This window comes from Dendropsophus ebraccatus, chromosome 11 (assembly GCF_027789765.1).
Source record: "Dendropsophus ebraccatus isolate aDenEbr1 chromosome 11, aDenEbr1.pat, whole genome shotgun sequence".
In the NCBI taxonomy this organism is placed as follows: domain Eukaryota; kingdom Metazoa; phylum Chordata; class Amphibia; order Anura; family Hylidae; genus Dendropsophus; species Dendropsophus ebraccatus.
In genome coordinates this window covers 82,315,796-82,327,804 of record NC_091464.1, presented here as the reverse complement: position 1 = coordinate 82,327,804, position 12,009 = coordinate 82,315,796, and the positions used below count along the sequence as shown (strand labels likewise).

The 12,009-nt window shown below is 42.7% G+C and overlaps 1 protein-coding gene across 5 annotated transcripts in view; it reads left to right on the top strand.

Annotated features, from left to right (window-relative positions):
• The window catches only part of ABR (ABR activator of RhoGEF and GTPase), a 278,755-nt gene that overhangs the window by 195,326 nt on the left and 71,420 nt on the right, over positions 1-12,009 (top strand). For all 5 annotated transcript variants that reach the window (XM_069946113.1, XM_069946114.1, XM_069946116.1 and 2 more), the window contains 2 exons: positions 9,188-9,240; positions 11,785-11,925. In XM_069946113.1, coding sequence (XP_069802214.1) covers positions 9,188-9,240; positions 11,785-11,925 — 194 coding nt within the window. The remainder of the gene's footprint in view (positions 1-9,187; positions 9,241-11,784; positions 11,926-12,009) is intronic.

Here is a 12,009-nt window from a genome sequence, read left to right as displayed (position 1 = left end):
CTTGATGTTAAAGGCCTGTGCGGTGTTAGCGGAGTCTGTCTACATGCAGCCGGCTTGTAATGTCAGTCGTTTTAACCTTTTTTTGTCTGCACCGCTGTGAGCTCAGTGATTCATTCATTATTCTGGGATTATAAAGGATGATGATTCATTCTTCCTTCTTAGATATAAACCCTTATAACTTGTTTTGTTTTCCTGTGAGATTCCTTCCTATCTGCGTTATTATTGTAATACACCAGTTTTTCATTTGTTCATACACGTGGAGCGTTGTAAAGCTGCATAGCCTGTAATACAGGCCCACACTTGCTTCTCATACCATCTGCCATTAGTGGCATGAATGACATGACTGCTCAGTAGAACTAAGAAGTTGGTTTGTGTGTGTGTATGTGTATATATATATATATATATATAATATATGATGCGTAGAAATTCCCACATAGCAAATCAAACGTGATTTATTGCATGGTGAAAACAGCACAAAAAGTCAAAGCAACGTTTCAACGACCTCCGTCGTCTTTTTCAAGCGTGACTATACATCAAACAGCAGATCCTTTTATACAGGTGTATAAATCAGTGCTCAACAGTGATTGGTGCATAAGTGCACGTGATTAAGGTTTGACAAGCAAACAAAAAATATAAAAAATCGATACAAGTGAATACATAAGTACATTCTATAATATACAAGTGCTCAGGTGTAGTGATAACCGCTTGAGTCGGGCGGCAAAGTATCATTAAAATTCATATTAAATACATCTCAGTATTATAAGCACAGTCCATTGTAGCGGCTCCGGCTCACCACCAGTGGAGGAAGGACGTAAACCCAGGCAGTTGTGCGCATGTCAGCGCTCCGTGTATAAACAATGACACCCATCATGTTAAGATCCCTGACAGAGATGTTGGTTGTAGTAGTGGTAGAACTTGGTACTTCAAACAGCCTGATGCAGGAAAGCGGCATCACCCCGGGCTTTCATATCGTCCGGTACCGCCGCTATTGCAATGATGGCTGATCGTTCCCATACAAACCACATATGTATAATGTGAATAGTCACCATAAATACATATACAAGACAATCATACCGGTACTTGGGACGGTATTAGGAGTATCGCATCACCCCGGACTATATGTTTCATCCGGTACCGCTTCCTCCTTACGTCCTGTGGCCACTCCAGGCCCCTTCCCACAGATTGCTTGTAATATACAACAGATTATGGAAAACTATTGTGTGTAAATGGTGACTAAGGATTTGCACAAGATAACCATACCGGTACTTGGGACGAAGTAGGAGAAACGCATCACCCCGGACTACATATTTCTCATCCGGTACCGCTTTTCTCCTTACGTCCTGTGGCCACTCCTGGCCCCTTCCCTTGGATTACTGGTGCTTTACATCGGGTTATGGAAAACCACTGTGTGTGGATGGTAACTAAAAAATTTTTTTTATTTTTTATTTTTTTCTGTAAAACATATATATGAGAGAGATTCTGGAAAAAAACCTTTTTCTTTTAAAAACCTAGTTTCAAAAACTTATATAGATTTGTAATTTGCTTCTATTTATAAATCTCAAATGTTCCAGTGCTTATTAGCTGCTGTATGTCCTGCAGGAAGTGGTGTATTCCCTGCAGTCTGACACAGTGCTCTCTGCTGCCACCTCTGTCCATGTCAGGAACTGTCCAGAGCAGTAGCAAATCCCCATAAAAAAAAACCTCTCCTGCTCTCCAGACTGGAAAGAATACCACTTACTTCGGGACATACAGCAGCTGATAAGTACTGGAATAATTTAAATTCTTTTATAGAAGTAAATTAAAAATTTCTGGCACCAGAAGATTTGAAAGAGAAAATGGTGAACGATTTAACTCTTGAAACATTTTTAGTACCTTGTTCAAAAAAAAAAGTTTCTAAAATGGATGATATGTGCTTTCCAATATACTATTTAGGCATTAATTTCTTTATCACCCCATGTAGCAATGGTCGTCTACCTGTGGCTCCCTAGCTTTTGGGAAACTACAGTTTTCAGGATGCCCTCACAGCCAACTGCAGGGATGTTGTAGTTTCTTTAATCCTATATATTTAGAGAGAGAGATAGAGATAGATAGGAGATGGAAAGATACACAAGATAAACCACTGCGGCACTAGATGAAATCAAACAAACAGGTTTATTCCTCCCACTGGTGCAACGTTTCGCTCATACAATCAGAGCTTTCTCAAGCAGAGAGCTGTCTACATAGCTGTGCACAAGTGGTTCCACAGTGCACACTGCATGAGTGCTGCTCCCACTATACACACCATAGATGGATGGATGGATAGATAGATAGATAGATCTAAAGAGATGGATGGATAGGAGATGGATAGATAGGAGATGGATGATTGATAGATATAGGTAGGAGATGGATGATTGATAGATATAGATAGATAGATAGATAGATAGATAATTGTTGCCCACCCTTTTTTACAATGTATCTCATGAGATTCAGTATACGCCACCTTCAGGGTTAGTTCACGGAGGATTTGACCAGGATTAGTAGTCTTTTTTGCTAGTGTCACCATGTGAGTGGATAGCGCTTATCTCTGTGCCTCAGGCATATTTCAGGGCCGAGCAGCCAGGCAGGTATCAGCATTATTATTCCCGGGGGAACAATGGTGTCAGATAAGGAAATATATCTTCATTTGTTGACGGATGGGATCTGCAAACTCCAGCCATGATTGGAGGCAGCGATCCTTTGTTGCATCAGTGATTTAGATTTGCTTCTTGCCCTTGATTTCCCCATAGTGTCTGGAATATGGCCAGCTACAATTAACATCAGCGCTAATGAGAGATGTGCAGTCTCAGCCATAATCATTGTCGGAAAGTAGGGCAATTTCTCTGGTTCTCGTAGCCTCGGGCCACAATGCGATGTGCGGTTATCCTTCAGCTCACAGGTAATTATTCAGCTCATTTATAAGGAGTCAAGAGGATTGGGACATTATTGGCAATATTCTTTTTACTACTATTTCAATATGGGTCAGATGGTGTAGAATAAGTTGTTTGCAGTCATCTGAGGAAGCTGCTTAGGGTACTATTACACGGGGCAATGGGGGCCCAATAATAAATGTAAACGAGCGCCGATCTAGCAGATTACTGGGCCTATTACACAGCCCGATAATTGTTTAACAAGGGCTGCAGGGACAACGTTACTGATGTCCTTTCAGCCCTTGCTTAAACTTTATACATTACCTGTGCCGGTTGCAGGGCTCCTCTTTCTCTGTGCTTCTCCCCGGGTCCGCGCGCTCCAGCTTCAGCGCGGCCTATCTCAGCTGACAGGCCGCTCAGCCAATCACTGGCCTTGGTGGTCCCGGCCTGTTAGCTGAGATAGACTGCTCTGAAGCTGGAGCACGCGGACCCGGGGAGAAGCACCTAGCAAGAGGAGCCCTGCAGCCTGGGTAGGTAATGTATATCGTCAGCGCTGGTTGTGCACCGCTATTACACGTAGCGACAATTATAGGTCATAACCTATAGAAGTCATCAGCTGATCGTTCTTTATTACACGGAACGATAATCGGCCGGATAGGGTCGATTATCGTTCTGTGTAATAGAACCCTTAGAAGCTTTGCACTATGTCACTATGAACCCCCCTCCCCCCCGACCAATGGATTCTAAAGGTCCTATTACACCAAGTGATTAGCAGCTGCACCTGGCCAATCCGCTTGGTGTAATAGCTCCTGTTAAAATTCAATGATCAGCCGACATGCCTGATGTCAGCTGATTCTTGTCTTTCAACATGTTGAAAAAAAAACAAACCTAAAACGATAGGGACGGACTGCTGGTTGACGCCCCACGTAATAGGAGCAGCGGCAACAGACCACCGCTATCTTCTATGGGCCACACCCGCAGCTCTCCGCTGCCCCCTGCTCTTACCCTCTTGCTGTTAGCGTGTGTAATAGCGCCGACAGCAAGAAATAGGAGCATGCGAGCGCTGATCTGACAGGTTGGAGCTCACTTCCTCCTCCAGATCGGCCCGTCTAATAGGGCCTTTAGCCTTATTAAACCTGTGTCTGGATTCTAAGGATATGTGCACACTATGGAATCTAGGTAGATAACCCTGTCGCGGATTTCACAGCTTGCTTGCCCGCATCTCCGCCTGTGCCATAGACTCCATTCTACGGATTCCGCCATCTCCCCAGAGGTTAAACCTTACCTATTGATTAAATTAGGTTTTTAAAGGGATTTTGGTGATATTTTGTATTAAAAACAATCCTGAAATCTTGCGGTTTACATTCTGGCTTAAAAACTAAGCTGACACTTCCTGCTTTGTGGTGAGAACTTTTCAGTTGCGGCATTCGTCTCTCCCTGCTCTGTGTCCATCAGACCTTGAATTGCCCCATAAACTTGCATGAAGAGTCTAATCACACTAATCAAAGTCCAACAGGATTCAGACATGTGTTCAATAGGCCAGGCTAGTTGTGAAGAATCTTGCCGCGACTGCCGCAATCCCCAGTGCAGCCAATATGCCCTTACAGTCTATAGAGAGTCCTGCAGCCTCCAGAGTATGTGTCCAAACAGTATTTATTCCATCTCATTCACAGAGTAGAGCTGTAAGAAATACAATTAATTGCTGTTTGGACACCTAGCCTGGATTCTGCAGGACTCTCTATATACTGTCAGGTCGTTGGGAGTCTGTCTGGGTTACGTAACAGAGCTGCGAGTGAACACGATTTTGTTTTATGATGAAAGATGTTACCAAATATAAATCAGATGGAATTAGGCCATTTACAATATGTGATGGTCACAGCTTAACTGCTTCCCCTCCCTGCACAGGTCTCAGAGCATGCCTGAAAATAGAAGTCAGTAGGGTCCCCTCTAGTATGATGTGCCTATACTGTATTTAAATGCTGTTAAAAGCAGCTTAGGAAAGATGATCGCCCCCATAATAATGTACTTAATGCAAAACTGTCATTCAAATGTCATTTTTCAGACATCAGTAACTATCAATAGTACAAGTAATTTTAAGCAACTCTGTAATAGGTTTTATTAAGCAAAAGAGTTTCCTTATGTCCTCAAAAAGCTTTTTCCTACCCCCCACTTCAGAAGAAGCAGGATTTCTGTGTCCATTGTGGTCTATGGTTGGTGGAGGGGTCAAGGGGTGTGAGTAAGCAAGGATAGGAGAAAAGGCAACCCTGCACAGCACATCATCCTGCAATCTTCTCTCACCAAGCTCCAAGACCTGCACTGACCTTTCTGACCTGTGAATCCAGCATTTTAATCTGCTTAGTCTCCAAACTGTACAGCTGCTTCTCTGCTCTCCCTTCTCACTCATCCCCCATGGCCCCTCACCGCTCCATAGGTTCTAATGGACTCGGCAAACTAGTCTTCACTTTGCTCCTCTGTAATGAAGACGGCTTTGTCTGATAATGAACAGTGAGGGGGGGCTGGAAAACAGCTTTTTGAGTACAGAAAGAAGTGTTTTTGCCTAATAAAACCTATTACAGAGTTTCTTAAAATTACTTCTACTATTGATTTCTGCAAAAAAAAAAAAAGGTAAATGACAGCTATACTTTAAAATAGATAAGAGAAAAGAACAATGTAAGTATCTGACTGTCTAGTAGATATCTGTGTGATACATGAGCCTTTACCACGGAGACATAGTAGTGAATGTGTACCACGAGTAGTGAATGTGACTTATTATTTTCCTATCCGGTGACCACACTCACTGTGGTTGAATATCTATCTGCCAGGAGTGGCTGCTAATATGACAGCAGTGTAACAGGAGGCTCTGGATGGGCCGTTTGTAAGATGTCTACAATACAATTATTTTGGTTTATTGGCACTCCGGGACCTGTCCGTGTTTACAATGCTATTCTGATCCTAATGATTCTTTTGCCACTCATACAGCCAGGCTATAAATTTTTACTGTGCTTTGTTAGCTTTTTAGGTTTGGGGCGATGCATTTGTCATTGCTAATACTTTCTGCTGTCATTGCAATACTTATAATGTAGAAAATGTAGACTTTCGTGTTCTCCAAGGCTCGCCAAACTTGGTAGATCAGGGGTAGGGAACCTTGGCTCTCCAGCTGTTGCAAAACTGCAACTCCCATCCTGCCTGAACAGCTAAAGCTTTGGCTGTCCAGGCATGATGGGAGTTGTAGTCTGTGTTTCCACATTTTATCCTTTACGCTGGTGCACTATTTTTCAGAGTAAATAAAGTGCCCATTGACGTCTAGAAGTAAGGAGCTCTTGGCATGATGGATGAATTTCTTCCTCCCGCCTTTATGTTCCCCTCCTATTAGACAGCATACCGCTGGGATATGGTTGGCTGCAATGACAGTCGTAATACTGATCACTATTGTTCAAGTCTCACCTTTGTTTTGTAAAAGAACAAGCAGGTGAAGAGCTCTTAAAGTGTCAATAACAGCGTAATGTGGTTTGTTTGTGTCTTTTGTGTCTTTGTTCTAGGACAGATGACAGCTCTGAGGCCACTCGCTGAGCTGATCTTTCTTTTTGTTTTTTGTTTTTTTGTGCTTGTTTTGTTATGCTTATTTATCACCTATTGTTACGGTTTGTGTAGCTGGCAGCAATACATCATGAGAGACAGAAGAGATATTGGAGCTTTGATGACCTTAAATTACTTAATTTTAACGAATCTATAAAAAGTTTTGCCATAACTGAATCTAATGAATTGAATATTGATCCATTTATACTTGGAAAAGTTGTTCCACTTTCAAAGTGCTCTGGTTCCCCTTTCCGGGGAATGACTATACAATTTATTAGACTGGTGTTTTGATAAATATTTTTGTACATTTGCTCAACTTAAAAGGGGTCTTCCACTCAAACATAACTTTTGGTATAGAAAACCGAAAAAAATTGCACAATTATTTAGAAGTATAACAAAGTCCTTTATTTACATATACCTAATTTACAAAAAAGGACTTTGTTATACTTCTAAATAATTGTGCAATTTTTTTTCGATTTTATATATGGTTTTGTTGCACTGTATGTCGTTTAGGCAGGACTTTTTTTTTGGGGTTGTCGGCCATAACTTTTGGTATGTTGCCACCCATAATGAGTCTAACAATTCCTTCCATATTTGTTATTATCTATTCAGTCTCCTTCCCCTAGTTCTCAGCTGCTGTTTTCTGCTGAAAACACAAATATCTGTGTGCTAGCTTTTCTCTCTGTCGCCTCCTCCTCCTCTCTCCCTTCTGAGACAGATTAGTAAACAAGTCCCTGGCTGGCTTTATCTGCAACATTGTAGCTTATTTGTAATGCTGGGAGGACTAATCACAGTGAGTTCATTAACAGTTTGACTTCAGAATAACCCTCCTAGCATTACAAAGAAGCTACAATGCTGCAGCTAAAGCCAGTCAGGGACTTATTTACATCATCTGTCTCAGAAGGGAGGGGGGAGGAGGGGGAGACAGAGAGAAAAGCTCATAGACAGATTTTTGTGTCTTCAGCAGAAAGCAGCAGCTGAGAACTGGGGGGAGGAGTCTGAATAGATAATAGCAAGTATGGAAGGAATTGTTAGTCTCACCATGGACAGCAAAATATCATAAGTTATGTTTGAGCAGAATACCCCTTTAATCCTAACCTGCCATTTCCTGCACTGCTTATTATAAAGCTATATAATATACTGTACGGTATGTTCTCATTCTATGGCTATGCACCATCTGTATGTAGAGAAGAGTAGGGAGTAGTGAAGTTTCTAAATAATTGCAGTCTTTATAATTCTTTGCACTCCTCCTATTTCCCAGTATGTTTTCTCTTTTGTTCTTTGTTCTTTTTTTCTTTTATATGGGATATAGCAATGTCTACAGTGATCTTGACACTATACCTACCCAGCCATCTGTCTATGCACCAGCATATTGAACTGAGGGTTATGGATGTTTTTTTTGTTTTTTTTTTTAAATCAAGAAGATCTTTATTAAGGTTTTTTCAATTTTAGTCAGACAACAACAGCAGGGGTGGAGAACAGACACCCCCGGAAGAGACAACATACACAAATAAACAAATAAAACGAGAACAAAGAACCGTTTGGCAATGTCCCATACAGTGCATCATAAAGTCCATCCTTTAAAAAAGGAGCATCACGAGGAAAGAACGTGATCGTAATTGGCCTCCATAACTGTGGATGCAGATTAGACTAATGCTCAGCCATCTAACAATCATCAGAGACAGTTTACCTGCCCAATGTTACTCCATCCGAGGGCGAGGGGGGGGTCCTGCCCCTAGTAAGCGATGCGGGCGCTAGTCCTGACGTATCAAGCCACTGTGCCCAGATCTTTTCAAATTTCTTCAGAGCTTCCCTTTTTTCCTTAGCATATTTCTCATTGGCTATGAGCCAATTTACCTTAGCTATAAATGAGGATAGAGTTGGGGGAGTCTGGTCTAGCCAGGACTGGGCTATCAACTTCCTGGCCATATAGAGTATACGGGCTACGGCTATTTTCTCAGAAGCTGTAAGAACAATGTCTTCGACATAGCCCAAGATACAAACCAGGGGGGATTGCTCTATCTGAATAGTGAACACCTTCTGAATGGTAGAGGCAACCTCTCGCCAGTATCTAGTCAATTTAGGACATCGCCAAAACATATAGGAACCCCCCCTCATCCCTCCGACATCTAGGACACAGCGCATCCGGTCGGATCCCTACCTTAAACAGGAAGGCAGGGGTCCTATACACACGGTGCAATAAATATAACTGCGATAAACGATGCTGTTCACCCACAGACAACTGGGGGGGTCATACTCAAAACCTCCTTCCAGAGATCATCCTCTAACGGGCCCAAATCAGCCTCCCATTTTTCTTTTATAGTTAGAAGATGTTGTTCTAAGAATTTTTCATGGATATGAAGGTATAAAATAGATATGAGACCTGAAGCTGACGTACAGGTGCCAACAATATGTAGGGGTGGAACATGAACCCGTTCCCGTGTGAGAACTACCCACCCCCCCAACCCCCCCACCCCCTCACAAGCGTGGCGCAACTGTAAGTATTTGTAGAACTGGGTTCTTGGTATAGGGTATTCCTCGAGGGTTATGGATGTTGACAGTATAGAGAAGAGCTGTTCTGAATACAGAATGCAAAAACTTTCACATTCTATACTTAAGTGTTCCTTTCCCAGCGTCCTCTTTATATGCACAGTCTGCCCCCGTTTCTCCCTTGGTTCTTGTAGCGTATCTGCTCTTAATGCCCTTTTCCTTTTTTCTCATTTTAGCTCTGCTGTACAAACCTATTGATCGTGTGACCCGGAGTACCTTAGTGCTTCATGTAAGTAGCAATGTGTGATCCCATACAACCTGACTCGCACTTGTAACTAAAAATTCCATTTCAGTTTTCACAGCAGTAACGTTCACAAGCCATTATACCTATTATAGAGAGTAATCCCTTGACAATGGTTGTAAAACATGTCACCCATAAAAGCTGGTTTATGGTATGGAGTCCGCACAATACCCTAACAAAGCCCTCTTCTATACCTGCTGCCTTTGCAACTTGCCTCCTTCTACATCTGCTGCCTGGGTGACCTGCCCTCTTCTAAAACTGCACACTAGGCAGCCTGCCCTCTTCTACACCTTCTTCCTAGGCGGCCTGTCTTCTTCCACATCTGCTGCCTGGGTGGCCTGCCCTCTTCTATTTCTGCTGCCTAGGCAGCCTGCCCTCTTCTACAGCGGCTTCCTAGACGGCCTGTCTTCTTCCACATCTGCTGCCTGGGTGGCCTGCCCTCTTCTTTACCTGCTTCCTGGGCGGTATGCCTTCTTCTATACCTGCTGCCTGGGCTGCCTGCTTTCTTCTACCCTTGCTGCATTGGTGGCCTGCCCTCCTTTTTACCCGCTGCCTTGGCGGCCTGCCCTCCTCCACACCCGCTGCCTTGGCGGCCTGCCCTCCTCCACAACTGCTGCCTGGGCGGCCTGCCCTCTTCTACACCTGCTGCCCAGATGGCCTTCCCTCTTCTACACTCTCTGCCTAGGCGGCTTGCCTAATTGTACATTTGCTGCCTGGATGGCCTGCCCTCTTCTACACCTGCTGCCTAGATGGCCTTCCCTCTTCTACACCCGCTGTCTGAATGGCCTGCCCTCTTCTACACCCGCTGTCTGGATGGCCTGCCCTCTTCTACACCCGCTGTCTGGATGGCCTGCCCTCTTCTACACCCTCTGTCTGGATGGCCTGCCCTCTTCTACACCTGCTGCCTAGGCGACCTGCCCTCTTCTACACCTGCTGCCTAGACTACCTGCCCTCTTCTACACCCACTACCTAGACTGCCTGCCCTCTTCTACACCCGCTACCTAGACTGCCTGCCCTAACTGACTGCTGAAATGCACCAGGTTTTCTTTCAGTTTCCTACAAGTTCTATTTGCACACATATTAGTAAATATTTCCCCAAAGTATTTACACCCAGACTCAAACCCAAACTGTTGTCTATGAGAGCGAATAATCACCTCATATCTTTCGAACCCTTTAATCATAATCCATTTATCTGTTTCTGCCATTGAGCCATGCTTTGAGCCCCTTAGGAGAAACACTTGTTTCTAGAGAATTGTGTAAATGGAATCAAGTGGAAATCATGTATTTTCCGGTTTAGATTCCCAGAACTGTTTTCCGTCACTGAGTATTGTAATACAAAAGAGTCCTTTTTCATTGCTACTAGTATATAGGGGATTTACTCCCAGTCTCTGTTTTAGGTCAGCGTCTGGTATAATGAGTATAAATTGGAAGCTGTGACTCATAAATCACATGGATGCTAAACACCACATTGATGGGAGATAGTAAGGCTTACTGCACTGAGAGATTGATAGTGCAGCCTGTTAGGAAATAGCTCTGTATCTTCATTGTCATAGAAGGGACCACTGAGGTGCATACACTACATAGACTTCTACATATAGTGCGCCCCCTGCTGGACACTGTGTGAATTACACCTGATGTGACATCACGGTTTTTTAGAGAATCTGAAGCCTGCCTGTTCTTCTAAATTAAGGGAAATAGCAGTATATGTGATTTTCCCATAATTAATGTACATTGGGAATTTGTCTAACTTTCCTTATGTAATACCATCTTAAAAAATACGTTTTGGCTGGAGTTGTCCTTTAAACTCTATGGACAGCATTGCACAAATAGTTTTGTTTTGTGTGTATATTTGTTTCCTGAACACAAAATAAAGCAGATTTCTAAATAGTCTTTGTTAGAAATTTTGTATCATTTACCTACTACTCAGAGAAAAATATATCCACTGCTCTTTCAGTGTTAGAGATAGCAATGGTGATGTGCTTACACACCAGCTCATATAGTGGATTAGGGGAGAGGAGGAATACTGCTTACATAGGCTGGAGAAAAAGAGGGGAACACAGAAAAGGTACACTGAAAGTGGGGTATAAGGTGTATAAAAGTATAGAGAGAAAATAGAGCTCATACAGCAAACTGTAGAGGCTGTACAAGAGGAACAAAGCTAAATCTTAAATAAAAACCTGTGGAGAAAATGTTAGTTTGTTTTTGCAACATAAGTACAAAGCAAGAACAAAAAAATTTTTCAAAGGTGTCCACGGTCCATTGTTTCTAGGAGAAAATAACCAAATCATTTATAATTATAATTATCCTTAATATCCCTAGGTACATGTGGGGCTCTGACTTCCTACTATTCGCTCCTTTAATTTTTGAAGTTAAATCAGTACAGCATGTCATATCCCACTCATATAATGCAGAAAATGCATGTTATATAGGTGACATAGATGGTCTTAGATGAAGCCTGAATGTGGAAATGTACTTGATGCTTTATTATCTGACCTTACTAATACTTCTGTGACCTTTCCTCTAATGTTACAGGACCTTCTGAAACATACACCTGTTGACCACCCTGACTATCCATTGCTTCAAGATGCACTTCGCATCTCTCAAAATTTTCTATCTAGTATCAATGAGGACATTGATCCACGGAGAACTGCAGTGACAACACCTAAGGGCGAGGTGAGATACGGGTCCCGGGACTGTATGACCCTTTATCTGCTACCCTTTTTGAAAATGTTGAAAACAAACAGATATTATCTGCTA